Source organism: Podarcis erhardii, assembly GCF_964252035.2.
Source record: "Podarcis erhardii genome assembly, chromosome: 5".
NCBI lineage: Eukaryota > Metazoa > Chordata > Lepidosauria > Squamata > Lacertidae > Podarcis > Podarcis erhardii.
Window position 1 is genome coordinate 29,341,916 of NC_138509.1, and position 16,480 is coordinate 29,358,395.

Genomic DNA, 16,480 nt, shown 5'->3' on the forward strand with positions numbered 1-16,480 from the left:
CTACGGGCCCTTGCCTGCCTCAGCCTCCTAGAGTGCCACTCCCACTGCTCCCTATACCTCACAGCCCATGTACATGGGGACAGGGGCCCCTCTGGCTCTAGTGATGGGTCCTGCTGCTCTGGTTCCTGTGCACTGACCTCCATCCCCTCACCATCCTCCATCCCCTTCTGAGTACTTCCTTCTCCATCCTCTGCTTGCCCTGGTGGGTCCCATTCCCAGCTACACCCCTCGCCAGGATCCTCTCCCTCCTCCTCGTTGTCCTGCCAGTTCATGACACAGATCTGCACAACACTGGTGGTATTGACTTACCTCTAGAATGGTAGCAAGGAGAGGCAATGGAAGAACAACACACTGAACTTTCCAATGTAGGTTGGGAGGATGCAAAAAGAAGCAAAAGATCCCACAAACACATATAACCAGGTATTTTATTTTTGCTGATGGAAAAAACTGTAATGTATTAAAACAGATCTTGGCAACTAATTAGTATGGTCAGATCAACACAGTAATATTTCATGGGGAATGAAGTTTCACTGCTCAGAAAATGAGGTCTTCTATTCTTGCCACTCTCAGCAGCCAAGGCCTCGTTCTGCACACGGTTGCATGTTTAATTAGCAGTCCTTCTGTAAGTGTCTGCAATTAGCACCACGATGATTAATAAAATAACCTCTTTAAAGCTCCATTTAGTCAGGAGAAATGCAAAATCAGGGATAATTAATTCATCATTAATAAATCATGGCTGATTAACTAATCTGTTGATTACAAACACATTTAGAGCTCAGACTCCCACCTGAGCTCTCTGCTTCTTTTTTTTGTTATTGTCTGCACTACACAGAAATGAACACAAAGAAAAAATAAACTGTACCAAAAAGCCCAACACAATGAATAAAAAAATCTGCGTTAAGCAGCAACTATATTGGTCTAGTCAGGAAGATTTAGATAGGGCGTGCTTTTAAAAAGTTATTAGACTCGGCTGATTATTTTATTCCCCCAGGAAAGAAAACTGCATTGTCTATTTGTTAAATTTGGGCAGGTGAACAGTAATTGCCTCCTTAGTGCAGCTACAGGAGTCCTACAAGCATTTCATATAGGTAAATTATTGTCTGTGTGGCGCTCCTGGGTAGGCCAGTTGGTGTGAAGCATTCAGCCACAAACAGTAAGACTACTCCTGTTCAACTATCCAAGACTTGGACTAGCAGCGCGATATGGACTGGCCAACCCAATACCAGCTGCTGGAAATCACAAGTGGGGAGAATGCTGTTGCACTCAAGGTCCTACTTACAGGTTCCATCTGGCTGGCTAGTGTGAGAACAGGATGCTGGACCTTTGTTCTGATCCAGTATGGCTCTTATGTTCTTAAAACAGGGCAATAGCCAGAATTTGTATAGCAGATGCTCTTTTAGCATTTCAACTTGGTACAGCTCCCCTTCTTTGCATGTATGCAAACCCAACAATCAACATGTCTAATAGAAAACTATTCAGGGCAACTTGAGCTTAAAACCTCTAAAGAAGCCTACCCAGAGGTTCAGGTCAGTTGCTATGAGAGGTACACACTCGTCTGGCCCCACATGGACAAATATTTGACCTTTACGCCTTAATTGGGTGAGGTCTTATTCGGAGTTGTAAATCATGAAGAAGCAAATTATCTTCCAAATCACATGGCAGTTTCACATTAACAGATTGCTGGCAACCACGAAGAAAGGCACTCGTCCATTTTCAAGGAGTTGCATGTGACTATCTGTATTATTTAGAGATTTTTAATTTCTGTAGTTCTGTAGTTCCTCCCCCCCGCCAAACTAGTTTTGGGGGATCCAGAATTAGGTGGATATATGTGTATTACATGTTTAGGTTATTGAAAGAGGGCCAGCTCCAGGTGTGTGTGGCGGGTGCAGGGCAAAGTGTGGTACTGCATTATAAGGGAATTAAAATGGTGGCAGCAATGAGTCAAGCTGCTTGACCTGGGGCGGGGGGGGGGATAAAAATAAAGAGGGAACCAACCAGGACTGAGGCCATGGACTAGTTGGACACAGAGGAATGGTGGAAGGAAGCTGCTGGGAAACCCCCAAGGGAAGAAAACTCGGAGCTTGGGGACTGGTGGTGGGACAATGATGAGTGGTCAGAGTGAGGAGACTGGGAGGAGGAGGTGGAAGTTGGGAGTCTTTGGCAGAAAGAAGTCCAGAAACAGTGGCAGAAGCTGAAACAGGAGAGGGGTATGAGAGAGGCCAAGAGGGAGAGATGAGTCTGGCTGATGAAGTGTCACGGGTGTCTCCCATTCCTGCTGCAACAAGCTCCCTTCCCCTCTAGTTTCCTAGAACAAGAAGAGGCATAAAAAGGGTGAAGAAGTTAGCTTCATGCAGGCGCAGTCTCATATTGCTTTAGAAAAACCCTGGAGGGGACTTAAGACAGCTATGGGGAGGCGGGGGCTTTTAGTCTTGGCAACTGATCCATGGGGTCAGCCATACCAGGGATGAGCTTCTGTCCTCATTAGGCCTGACACTTGGCCAAGCCTGTGCAAATCATGTTCTTGCCTATAAAGAGTTAACTCTAACTTGCAGAGTGTGATTTACTTGCTTCTGAGACTTGATTTAAAATATGATGGAGATTATTGCGACCAGGCCTGAATTGCATTTCTGGAGAATGTTATGAACCTCCTATCCCTTAGAATAGGGTTGGGGAACCTTTTTCATCCTGAAAACCACATTCCCTTCTGGACAACCTTCTGGGGCCATGTGATGCTGAAGCTTGTAGGGGCAGAGGCAAAAATGGATGGAGCAATTAATATAAATCTTACCAGCGTACAACAGACTAGCTTCTAGACACACACACACACACACACACACACACACACACACACCATTCTCTATCCTCGATACAGGAAAGCAAGAGGCATCACCAGAGTTCAAGGGCACATTCCAGCCAGGCAAAAATACAAAAGGATGTTATGAAGTAGAGGTCTGGAGAATTGCATTCAGTCTCTAACTCTGCTTTAGAGGTCTACCAATTCAAGCTTATATACGTAGAGCTATTTACCAGGATAGGATTAAACAGTCATGGAATGAATTGTCCCAAGCAGTTACAAAGGGGCTAGACAGAAATTGCAACACATTATTAAATAAATGTGTTCCTTAATCTGTTATGATCTGGCTCAAGCAGCCAGGATAGCACGGAAGAGGATAGTAATGGAAATAAAAATATACAAACATTTTATTTTATTTTAATTTTTTAAAAATTATATACCACAATAGTCTCAGGGCAGTTTACAAATATGCAATGCAACAAATAAAAATCAGATAAAACTATAAAATCAAACTTCAGTTAAATTGCCTGTCTTCTGAATTATGTCCATTTTGCCTTTTGATTTAAGTAGTCGTTTTCTCTGTAAAATATTCATCTGTATCAGCAACGATAAGAAGAAATGGAAATTTGTAATGACGAAGAGCTTTATTTCATTTTATTTTCTCTCTCCTTTTTTCAGCGTATTTTCTTAAATGGTCAAAAAACCCTTCAACACAATGACTGTTTGGCCACTGACGTCTACTCTTCCATCAGGCCGAAGCAGAATCTTCAACTTTCCTCCACGAGCAGAACACTGAAATGCTAAACAAAGAGAGGGGGGAGGCTTGTATTTATATTTCCTATTATCTGTGTTTCCCATGAACGATGCATGCTGCAGTGCTTGGTTGTCACTAATGAGCAGCAGATGGGTTAAAGAAAGGGGAAAGCTCTATGGAACTACTGAACTCAGCAGAGCCAATCCATTGACAGGCTATGGTGAAGCCCTCACCCTAGACAGCAAATAGGGAGAATGCAAACTCCACCTGCCCCCACAAAACTCTGCTGCCTATGTGCATGTTACATGCTGCACAGTCTCTCCTCATGCTCCCTCCACCTTTGGGGGCCAGAGAAGAGCCTTCAAAGAAGGCATGTTTTTGAGTTAGGAAGAAAAGTGTCTCTTCAGAACTTACAGCTCTGTGAAGGAACTCTCCTGCTCCCATGTAAGGTCTTACATATAAGAATTCCTTTACAGACAACCACATGGAACACATGTCTGGGGGATGGATGCAGGGGATGGGGCTAAACGCATGGCCCTGCTCCTGAGTGAGCACAAAATTACCCCACACCAGAGTAATGTGTGAACTGATCTACAGTTTCAAGTAGATATGGAGACAGCAAATCCCATACGTTAACTCATCTAGAGCCAAAAAGCTTAAAAATAATACTGTACAAGTATTTCTTTAGATCCAGGCTTGAAAGACATATTGCCATTGATTTTAAGTGACCAATATCATCTTCACTTGCCTATGGTTCTTATTTTTAGAAGGAAAGCCACAGTAATTTTAGCCTGCTGCATGCAAACTGGAAAGAACAGCTTGGTTTAAATTTCTTCTTCTTTTATCAATTTTGGCAAGGGTGGAAAAACTAATACACCTGAGATCCTTGCACAGCACTGTGCCCATATACATTCCTGAACCCTTGCTTGCCTTCAGACCCTCTGGCTAAACAGGAGGAAAAATTAATGTGTAATTAAAGTTTCTGTGGATTTTATTTTCAACAGATTACATTTATTAAATTATTGAGCCCTAAGGCTTATTCTTATAATTGAAGAGAGATTCTTACCACACATTTCCTTTTTCCCCAGTTGTTGTGACCAGTAACTACTTAAGACAGTATGAGCAGATCCTGGAAAGAAAATGAAAAGATGTAATAATAATAACCCCAAAAAGTGTAACATTTTTAGGGTTCAAAGCACACCACATGCATTTTAAAAAAATAATCCTTATAATGCCACAGTAGGGTAAGGCTGAATTATTATCCTCATTTGCAAACTGGCTGTCACATGGGGAAGGGCAGTATTCTGCAAAGACCTTTGGGATGTGCAGAACATCTCCACACATTAGAATTCTCCTCCATGCCTTGCAGTCATGAGGGCTGAAGCATCCAGAATTGAAGAAAGAAGGCAGGTTTATCTTTAACCAGGCCTTTGGCTGATTGACATCTGATGCCCTTTTAAAATGTATTGTGGAAAGGGGGATTATTGGGTTGTCATTGCTTTTTTGTTTTTATTATGCATTTTCTGTTTTTTACATTGTGATTTTTATATGTGATTTTATTTTTTGAACCGTCCTGAGATCCAAGGGTATAAGGCTGTATACAAATACGACCTTCCAGGACTCTGTTTCTTCAACATGGTAGAGTGGGAAGACTTGACAGATGACCATATTTTATCAAATTGGTTTTTTAAACAAGAACTCATAAACACCAAGCTTTTGAGTGTGTGTTAAAAGCCATTATAAATATTGATTGTGGTATATTTTATTTTTATTTGTCCTTCACTGGTTCTAGGTCAACCTTTCAAATTATACCAAAACTAAAACTCACTCATGTGCATGTGGTCCTCCTGAACAATATAGCATCTAGCATCCATTTTATTGTTGATTCATTTACTTTTCTATTTCAAGAATCTCTTAAGGGTTTTAAACACCAAATAGGCACATCTATATACACATTTTTTTTTTTAAGCTATCATGTTAATCCAATATAGTTACATATAACAAATAATGCTTGGCCATGTATAGTGCCATGGGCATTCATAGGCAAAAACCTGCCTCAACAGATGTATCTGATGAGAGTAAAAGCTCATTTTGCTCATTTGTTAAAGGTATCATTGGCTTTTTTTGTTTTTTGTTACAGCAGAGTAGCCCAGCAGTTCATCTGAATTTTGTACATAGTAAAGCTTCCAACAAGGGACTCGGGTGGTGAAGGGACACGGGTGTCGCTGTGGGTTAAACCACAGAGCCTAGGGCTTGCTGATCAGAAGGTCAGCGGTTTGAATCCCCACGACGGGATGAGCTCCCGTTGCTCGGTCCCTGCTCCTGCCAACCTAGCAGTTTGAAAGCACGTCAAGTGCAAGTAGATAAATAGGTACCACTCTGGCGGGAAGGTAAATGGTGTTTCCGTGCGCTGCTCTGGTTCGCCAAAAGTAGCTTAGTCGTGCTGGCCACATGACCCGGAAGCTGTACGCCGGCTCCCTCAGCCAATAAAGTGAGATGAGCGCCGCAATCCCAGTCGGCCATGACTGGACCTAATGGTCAGGGGTCCCTTTACTTTTACCTAAAGCTTCCAACAGGAATTATTCCCCTATGTTTAATAAAAATGAGAGCAAAGCCCTGCTTAAACACACAAACACACCTGTGACAGGATCTTCTAAAACTCCAACCCACGGAGCAAAGTATCGAGAGAAAAAGTCATAGCTTTCATGTTTTCCGTGGAAATCTCCTTTAAGTGTGACTATTAATCCTTGGACTTTCCCAGTCTTCTCAGCCACCAAAAGTTCTTGGCCATTCACTTGTATTTTCTCCAAATCAGACCTTGAGGTTAAGCATGAAATGTTAAATATTTAAATATATTTTTCCTATGTATGCAAATTTAAAGCTAAAACATCCCAGTGAGAACAATTATGAGCTGAAACATACTGCAGTTCTGGGTATCTAAAGTAAGGATAGTGACAGTAAGAGCAAGTGCCCAGTACTGGTATAATGTCTACAACAGCCTTCACCAACTTGGTGCCCGCCAGGGGTTTTGCAGTGCCAGTCAAACAGAATAAGGCATCAAAGGAGGGGAGGTGGGGTTCACATTAATTTACATATAACAAAGATGGCGAGCCTATGGCCCCCTAGACATTGTTGGAGTCCAACTTCCATCAGCCCAAGCCAGCACAGCCAATGGTCAACAATGAGGGGAGCTGCAATCCAGCAACCATCTGGCGTGCCAAATATTCCCCAGCCTTGCTAATACCTAATGAAATTTGTAGAAAAACACATATACCTTCCATAAGCATCACTGAGGCAGACAAGGAGCTTCTTTGTGTCAGGAGAATAGCGAACATCTTGAACATTCATATCGCCTACAGCTGCCTGGTAATAAAATATTACAGGATGAACCCCAAAGAACTAGAGCATCTCCTAAATTACAATCATTAAGGATGCATTACATTCTCAGTCAAATCAAAGGATGCACACATTTTAGGCACACGTGTGGGAGAACAGACAGATGACTTCCTCTTCTTAACACTTTGAGAACCCAAATTTAAACCCCTCTCCCTCTGGAATAAGTTGTGTGTGTGCTCCAGATGCAGAGAGAGCTTACTCATCTTTGGATCAGGATGACGTACAGGGCTCAAGCTTCATATGGTGCAAATAAACACAGAAAGAGAACATGCAGTCTACATGTGTTTTCTGTCTGCTCACTCAGATTCCTCCTAGTTTGTTTAGAACATTTGGAGAAGCCACTCTTAAACACATGGACTGATGCCCAAGAGCTCAGAGATAATTTGGCTGAGATCTTCAAAGCCCAAAGGAGAGATACATTCACTTTTCATCTCCTCCCACAGTACCTTGACACTATTAATGCAGCTCAGTCTCTACTCCTTTAATTGGATCTGTCAAAAACCAAGAAGCACCCATACTCTCTAATGTAACCCCTAGTGTGCATGATTATCCCATTTTATCCTCACAACAGCCTTGCACAGTAGGCTAGACTGAAAGTTGGGGTCAGGCCCAAAGTGTACCTAATGTCCAAATGTAGATTTGAGACCAGTTCTGTTCACCACAAACCACAGACTTTCCCTACTTTATTAACGGAACAATTTTGCAATAAGGACACAGTAACTAACCTAATATAGTGGCACTACCTGGAATAATAAAATCTTTTATCACAGAGCTAGCATCGATGATTTATCAAATGTTTCGTAAATATTCAAATTGCATCTGCATAATTTGAGGTACAGAGGATGCTTGCTACATGCAGGCCAATATGGCATGGGGAAAGAGACATTTGGTGGCCCGTAGAGCCTGGGGGGGTCTATGTAACCCACCCAGGGTGTCCATGGCACCATTCACGTAACAAAAGCTACCACAGATACATCAAAATTTTTAAAAGTAGGGGGTTGATGGGTTGGCTTTGGAAAAACAGGAGATCTGTAGTAATTGGGAACCACTGACATAGAGGTTTACCGGCAGTCCTTTGCAGGGTTAGACATGCCTCACTCTGCAAAAGTGTACAGCGCAGTAATAAGGACGATGTTGCTGAATTGTTGGAATACTCTCTGTTATTCACTATACATTTAATAAAATCACAATAAATAATATAAGGATTACACGAATTACCTTCACTAACTTTTCCACTTCCTGGAAATCCTGGATGAAAAGAAATAAATATGTATATAATGATTGCTCTTAACTAATCTTTTGGAAAAATGCTGGCAATTTAAGTTTATCTAACCTGTGGATAAGTAGGGTAGAGAGGTAAGTCCAGGATAATACGATCGCCTGCTTGTCTGGCATTTAATTCTCCACTCAGAGTTACAAAAGTGAGGGTTGAATTCACATTTTCTGTTTTTAAAATTAGAAACATATAACTGTAATATAGGCTGAAAGGTATATTTGCAAATAACTTATAGCTTAAATGTTAATTACTCTTGTTGTGGAATAAGACAGCTGCTGAGGCAAGGGTAGCGTGGCCACAGAGTGGGACCTCCTTAGCTGGTGTAAACCACCTTAATCCAAAATGGGAACCTAGGAAAAGAAAATTCAAGAGTCAGGTTTACAGTAAACTCTTCCTGTAGCTTTACGGCTGTATCACACCAGATTTTCAGCCATTTACTTGCCCTTTTATAGTGTTACTGCACGTGAATCCCTTTCCACATAACACCTGTGGTTTTCTTTGATAAAACAGAAAGAAAACACCCATCTATTTGTAACATGCCAATGACCGATATTAATTTTTAAAAATGGAAGTATGGGTGTGGTAGGTATTTCAGAAGATGAATCAGTAGCCTCCCTATAGGCTATTGTGTGTGTCAGCTATTTGGTGATAAAAATGTTCCACAGATGAAAATTCCTCCAAGATGAAGAAAATAAGATGGAACTACGCCCTGGACTGCCTGTGCTACAAAATGAGATGGCGCATTCCCGAGGTGGCAAGAGTTGGTAAAACCATTCCAGGTTGCATGTGACAGATGCCATTCTTAATGCATCTCTGAGTTGTTGTTTTAATTCTCTGTAAGAAAGCTAGCAGATTAGGAATAAAAATTCTAATCTGTGTCACCCCTTCTGCTACTTTTCTGCTTGCAGGGAGATTTTATACAAAGGAGCATTCAGTGGTATCTCTCTGCTTTAGTCTTAAGCAATACAGTCCACTCTGCCACATTAGAAATTGTAGAATTCCCAGGGTTCCTTGGGAAAAAAGGTTAACTGTTAAACCAGATTAGGTCTGTGGTATGTTTATACACCAAGTATTTATTGCCTCAACTTACATTATAGTCTACTAACTAAAGTATCAACCTTCCTTAATATTTTTAAGCAGGGGATACCTTCTGCTGAAGTCAACTGAAAAATTACCGCTTATTTTAATGTAGTCTTACTTCTTGCAAAGTCATCAGTAGGATGCAGTTTTCTGATGAATGCCGTTTCTGAGAGGTTCATTTCTGTTGCGATTTTTTGGTGCCAACCTTCTTCCAGTTCCTATTTAAAAAAAAAATCAAATAATTGCCCGTGAATTGGTATTATTTATTTTACAGCAAAATAAAAGACCTGATAAACAAAGAGCCTAGCATTACACATGAAGCTTAAATAGGTTCATGGTACTGTTTCTTATTCAACAGAGATGCAGAAGCAGTAGGAATGAAGAACTAAAAAAATAACCTGCAAGCCACCCCAAACATCACCTCTGCCATTAGGAGGCAGTTCCCTATGAGATACCAAACAATACGTCTGGAATTCCCTTGACATAGCAGGGCGGGAATTGCTGGGAAAATCTGGATGTATGGTAAAAACACTTGTTGAATGATCAAAACTAAGTTGAATGATCAAAACTAAGTTTAAGTTCTTCACAAACTGGATAAACTTAGTTTTGATCATTCAGCAAGTGTACAAAATATTAAGAAAACTGGATGACATGAGGTGAAAAAGTTGGATCACTTGATATGGAATGACCCAGCAAAGCAAAACAAAACAGAAACCCACAAACTCAGACAACTAACTAGCACCATCTTGTGGTAGTTTTGAAATATAGCAATCCTGTGTTTTCTTATTTTGACCTAACTGACCCAGGGGTTTGTGGGGCCCTGTGCACAGTCCTTTATGGGGGACCTGTTCATTCAACTAAATAAACATGACCATGCCCAAATTAGGGTGTATGAGATGATATTACTAATGTTTCTGCCTTTGTGCTGTGCTCACCCCCAACAACTTGGGAACAATCCCGGCAGCAGGCTAGGTAAGAAAAAACGGTGATGATACAGTCGTACTTTGGATCCCAAACGCCTTGGGAGTCCAACGTTTTGGCTCCTGAACACCGCAAACCTGGAAGTGAGTGTTCCAGTTTATGAATGTACGTCAGATGGGGCTTCTGCAGCTTCTGATTGGCTGAAGGAGCTTCCTGCAGCCAATTGGAAATCACGCCTTGGTTTTCGAAAGTTTTGGAAGTTGAACAGACTTCCAGAATGGATTCCGTTCAACTTCCAAGGTACTACTGTACTACTAATGATGCCATTGAAATGCCTCCCCCATAACATTTGGGAAAAATCAGGGGAAACATGATAATAATGATGATAATAAAGGTTATGATAATGACTCTGCACTCCCCCAGCCTCAAGCAACTTGGGAACAATCCAGGAAAAGAAAATAATTATGATCCTTCTGCACTGGGCTCCTTCCCTCTCCCCACCAAGAAAACCTCAACAGCTTGGGAACAATCAGGAAAATGTGATGTTGAGATGAAAATGTCTCTGTACCCCCACTCCCCCCCAAAAGACAAATCAATAAAAGATGGGAGGATGAGGAAATCTGGGCTACCCTGCCCCCCCAACAGCTTTGGAACAATCCTTCCTGTATGGCAGGCTTCCTCAACCTCAGCCCTCCAGATGTTTTTGGCCTACAACTCCCATGATCCCTCGCTAGTAGGAGCAGTGCTCAGGGATGATGGGAATTGTAGTGTCAAAACATCTGGAGGGCCGAGGTTGAGGAAGCAGGCTGTATGGCATGGCATGGAGAAACAATAAAAAACTATATGCAGAGGGTACATAACTCTAGAAAATTTGCCAAACCACAGTCTAAAGGTCAAGTCACATATATACAATACATCAGAGCTTTCCAAACTGCGTCAGACATGTTAGTGTGTCAGCTGCAGTGTGTAGATGTGTCACATGAACGCTCCCCACGCTCCTTTCGGGGCTGAAAAGTGGTTAATCTCTGGTTGGCTAGTAAAACTGAATTATTGTGTCGTGAAATAATGCATGTCTAAAAAGTGTGTCACCAACATGAAAAGTTTGGAAAGCTCTGCAATACATGGTCCAAGATTTAATGATTCAAGATACAGTGGTACCTCAGGTTAAGTACTTAATTCATTCCGGAAGTCTGTACTTAACCTGAAACTGTTCTTTACCTGAAGCACCACTTTAGTTAATGGGGCTTCCTGCTGCTGCCGCACCGCCGGAGCACAATTTCTGTTCTTATCCTGAAGCAAAGTTCTTAACCCGAAGCACTATTTCTGGGTTAGCGGAGTCTGTAACTTGAAGCGTATGTAACCTGAAGCATATGTAACCTGAGGTACCACTGTACAAGTACATATTTGCAAATGGGCATCCAGAGACAGAGATGGCATGCCAATTGAGCTACTGAATCCTTGGCACAGCACTCCTGAGCACAGCCAGTGTAGCTGTGTGGCCAAACATTCTTAAACACCAGCCAAAAAAGCTGCTGAGCAATGGATTCAGACAGGCACAAGAGGAATTCATTGACAAAGGTTACAGACGTATGAGAAAGTGCTGAGATTACAGGGTGACAAAGAGCACAAAGAAAGGCAGATAAGGGTGCAAGGCACAGAGAGGGGCAAAAGGCACAAATAAAATCCAGTGGGCAACACATGCACAAACAGGAAAAGAACTCGTTAGGAACAAACATGGAAAAAAGTCAGACTATTGGTCCATCCAGTACATTATCTAAGACTGTCAACCTGAGGGTGCCATGGCACCTGTAGGCACCAAGTTGATGACCTTCATGTGTTTTTTGGAGTCAATCCACTGCCTTCTCTTATGGAGGAGCTTTTCTGAATGAGGGGATCTAGTTCTTCAAATGCCACTATCATCCACAAGTGCCTAGAAACATTCAAATATTTGTCCAAGAAGGCTAGAATGTTAGTATCTTCAGGGTCCAGGTCCAGTTTCCATAGGAGTGGCCTGATCACTGCCTGATCTAAGGTTATTTTCTACTTCTTGATTGTGGCACAGCAGTACAGTGGTACCTTGGGTCACAAACACTCGGGTTACAGACTCCGCTAACCCGGAAGTAGTGCCTCGGGTTAAGGACTTTACCTCAGGATGAGAACAGAAATTGTGTGTCGGCGGCGTGGTGGCAGTGGGAGACCCCATTAGCAAAAGTGGTACCTCAGGTTAAGAACGGTTTCAGGTTAAGAATGGACCTCTGGAACGAATTAAGTTTGTAACCAGAGGTACCACTGTAGTCACGATCACAGATCATAAAAAGATGCTATGCCGCTGAAGGGGCTGGAAGACCTTAAAAAGTAGCAATTGACATTTTTCAACCATACTTGGGTGACAAAATACGATGGGTTGGCTTTGTTTAAATCAATACGACTAAATCAGATTAAATCTAAGCATTGTGCACAACTGTTTCATAAATATGACTGCCAGTGCTTATGAAATAGGCTAATTTGGAATTCAATCTGTGTTCTAAAAAACTCTGGAAAACTTAGCAGGGATTTTTCAGTGAGGGAAACATTAACTGCAGAAATGCTTCCTGGAAAGTCTTGACATTACTGTGAAAAGTTTCCTGAGGGCAGGAATTTTTGAAAAACACTGGGCCAGATAAACAGCACAGGAATTTTCTGTACCCACAACAAACCAATCCTTAGTCAAGAAAAGCATCACTAAAAATTAACATAACTGGCATCAGTCACACACAGCAAAGTTTTGTAATGTAGGGAGCTGCCCTACACTGAGTCAGGCCATTGGTTTATCTAGCTCATTATGTCTACAGCTCTCCAGGGTTTCAGGCAACATCTCTCCCAGCAATACTACCTGGAGATGTTGGGGACTGAGCCTAGGAACTTCTGCATGCAATTCTGATGCTCTGCCACTGAGCCACAGGCTTTCCCTAACAAACATCAGCATTCTGGTAAAGACAAGTTTCAAAAACTTACATCTTCAAGAAGACAAACAGCTGCAGGATTTCCAGAAAACGGCTGATCTGTAAAGGCATCAACTGTGAAAATAGAAATCTGCATTTTCTTCCCTTATTCTTGGCTGCTTTTAAAAATGGCGTTTTGCAAACTGCTGACTCATCTTCTCAGCTGTTGCATAAATGGCTGAGTTAATATTATACCAAGTGAAATATTACAAGTGTAATGTTACACCAAGTGAGTACAAAAAACTGGTAGCTTTGCCAACACTTATTTTCCTTTTTTTCTTCCTTACATGTCCCAGCCCAGCAATCACATTTTTAACATTTTCCCTATATTTATAAGAAATTCCAACATTATTTTAATGACTGTTGCTGAAATGATAAATTCCCTTTTACATGTGTGTCAATGTGATTTACAGATATATCATAAAAACAGCTGAAATGGTTTTTAAAACTATATAAAAAATAACTGAATATACTGTAGGTTTAAAAACAATACAAAATGAACATCTGTGGCAAAGGATTTTTGAGCTGCTGGAAAACCTTGTTCACACAGAAACGTCTTCCACCATTGTTTTAGAAAGTACAGATAGTGCATGCCTGGTATATTTCAACAGGGTTGCTGTTCCACAGAATGGAGCAGCAACACAGAAAGCCTTGTTCTGAGTTACTGTGGAGCCAGTTTCTGATATTTTGGGGACTTTATCAGCAGTGTAGCAACCACCAGCAGCTTACTGAGCTTTTTTAGGAAGTTGTGGATTTTAGGGATGGGAAGTGGCTCCGCCCCCTTGCAGCATCCAAGATGCCCAGCAACCACGGTTCCACCCTCAAACTCCTCTGCTGCCCAGAATCCCAACCCCTGATGCACAGCACAGACTCCCATGGTGCCCTACCCCCCCCCAGTGCAGACCGCCCCCCTGCCGCAGGCTAGCTACGTTACTGGACTTTAGGAAGAAACATTGCAGTGACCTGTTGGATATACTGTATGGATATATAAAGGATAAGGTGGCCTCTTTAAAGGTTAAGCATCAAGAAAAGCTAATTTATGTGTGGAGTTAATTTTTATTAACTGAATTTGGAGAATTATTTCTGTTTATCTCTGTAGAAAGAAACACAATAGACGTGAAATTCTACACATTTACTCAGAAAAAAGTCTTATAGTGTGTTCAGCGGTGCTGATTCCTGTGTGTCCATAGGGCTTGGGGACAATAATTATTTTTTTTAAAATGAGTCCTCACCTTGAAGAGTAAGAAATTGTCTTTAAGGTGTAACAATAATTTGTTGTTTTTGCTGCAACAGATGATTACAGATACCTTTCTGGAAACAGTTGTTTACCTAGGCAAGCAGTATATCATGTTTTAAACATTAAGGGGCAATTATTCTGTGATGCAATAAAAGTTATGAGTTTAAGATTGTTCTTTGGAATCAGCATGCATACTCATTGCCCATTAATCACTTTAAAATCAATAGGGCTTATGATACACCAGATTGGGAACTGTGAGGATTATTTTTCCCTTTTGCATGATATTCTTCCTAGGAGGCAGGAGGTATAACCTTCCATTGGCTCTTTGTTCTCTGGCTGAAAGATGGGGGCAGTGTGTCGTTCCTCTGAGCCAGGGGTCAGCAAACTTTTTCAGCAGGGGACCGGTCCACTGTCCTTTAGACCTTGTGGGAGGCCTGACTATATTTGGGGGAGGGGAATGATGCAAGAGCACCACGAGCTGCTTACCTGTGTCTTGCGAGCGGCAGGGGCTGGCAGCAGCGGAGGGACGATGAGCGCTGCGCAAAAGGGCTCCAGAGAGAGGCTGCTTAAAATGGCAGCCGTTCGAGCGCTGCTGCTGCTGGCACCAACAAAGCCCAGCCCCCTTCCTTCTCTAGGCAGAGCAGGGAGAAACCAGGAGGGAGGAGGCGCCGCCACTACTGTGTGAGGGAGAGGGAAAGGGAAAGAACGCACGCGCTGGCGATCCACACAGCGATTTCTGGATCGTCTGCGGCCCTGATCCAGAAGGCAATTGGGCCTGATCCGGCCCAAAGGCCTTAGTTTGCCGCCCCATGCTCTGAGCACTGCAATTCCAGGACTAGTGGGGAATTTACTTTTCAAATGTAAATGAATAATAATATTAATAATAATTTATTAATATCCCGCCCTCCCTGCCCAGGGCCAGGCTCAGGGTGGCTAACACCAAATATAAATTACAATAAAACATAATAGGAGGCGGGACAGTTAATTAAAATACAGCTTAAAATGCAGCCTCATTTTAGTAGTAGCCATAAATCAAGACCATAAAGGGAGGAAACTTCAGATATGAAGTAGTAGAGCACTTACTTGCTTTGAATGCAAAAGATCCCCAGGTCAAACCCTTGCAGGACCAGGTACAGATCTCTGTATGAATCCCTGGAGAGTCATTGTCAGTGTGTAGACAGTACTGAACTAGGTGAATCACTGGTGCTCCTCAGCACCTTCCCATATTCCCAAAATAAATGTCAGTTTGAACAGGACTGTTCCTCCCCAATGCAGAATGATACGATATCCCGAGCCACCATGTGGCTTTAGAGCTCAGAGATCAACACGATTCTCTCACTGCACCAGTTGTGGGAGAAATGCTGGGAGCAAACATGCCCCTTGTACACTGCCATGATAGACTTGATGCCTAAGCTCTACAAGATGATTGCGTCTTTTCAGAAGAACATATGCAGCACTGTTCAGTATGATGGTTCATCCTTGGACACCTTTCCTAGAAAGAGAGGCGTGAAACAAGGCTGTGTCTCAACTCTCTTTGAAATATCCTCCTCCCTGCTGCTCTCATATGGTACACTTCTTCCATTGCCTCTTGAGACAGACAGATGCCAATAATAGGATTTCACTGAATAATCCATTGAAGGAATATTCAAGACCCTGGCAACGCTTCTTACACTCAATGTGACACAATTGCAAACAGCGTCACTATTTATTTTCTCCTTGTTGCTATTTAAGCTCCTTAACAGACTCTCCAGTATTCTGTCAACTGAAACTAAACGTGCTCCTTTTGTATTACAAAGACTTGTGTTTACACATAAGACAGTTTCTGACCTATTGTGGTGAGTTGTGACTTAGTAGCTGGCTGGTAGGGATGCCATATGTCCTTTTTTCCATGGGTAGTGTCGTTAAATTATGGTCCCATTATTTTGAACTCACTGGCCTTACTGGCACAGCATTAGCAACAGGTACCTTGAAAACACCTGCTTATCAAGGACGAAAGCATCAACGAGTGGGATTACGCAGCGCTAAACTGCACACTCGGCCT

General features: G+C 42.1%; 1 protein-coding gene across 3 annotated transcripts; it reads right to left on the reverse strand.

The window, feature by feature from the left end:
• Window positions 1-3,191: 3,191 nt before the first annotated feature.
• Window positions 3,192-16,449, reverse strand: PBLD (phenazine biosynthesis like protein domain containing). Of its 3 annotated transcripts, none has more exons than XM_081863004.1 (9): window positions 16,267-16,449; window positions 9,419-9,518; window positions 8,472-8,570; window positions 8,278-8,387; window positions 8,163-8,192; window positions 6,823-6,911; window positions 6,187-6,365; window positions 4,615-4,677; window positions 3,192-3,594 (listed from the first exon to the last, which is right to left on the reverse strand). In XM_081863004.1, the coding sequence occupies exons 2-9, from the start codon at window positions 9,477-9,479 to the stop codon at window positions 3,482-3,484; spliced, it is 744 nt and encodes a 247-aa protein (XP_081719130.1). In that variant the 5' UTR covers window positions 9,480-9,518; window positions 16,267-16,449; the 3' UTR covers window positions 3,192-3,481. The 3 variants fall into 3 exon arrangements, with proteins under 3 accessions (XP_081719130.1, XP_081719131.1, XP_081719129.1); XM_081863005.1 differs by lacking the exon at window positions 16,267-16,449 and adding an exon at window positions 15,523-15,641; XM_081863003.1 differs by lacking the exon at window positions 16,267-16,449 and adding an exon at window positions 13,216-13,430.
• Between the last annotated feature and the right edge of the window lie 31 nt (window positions 16,450-16,480).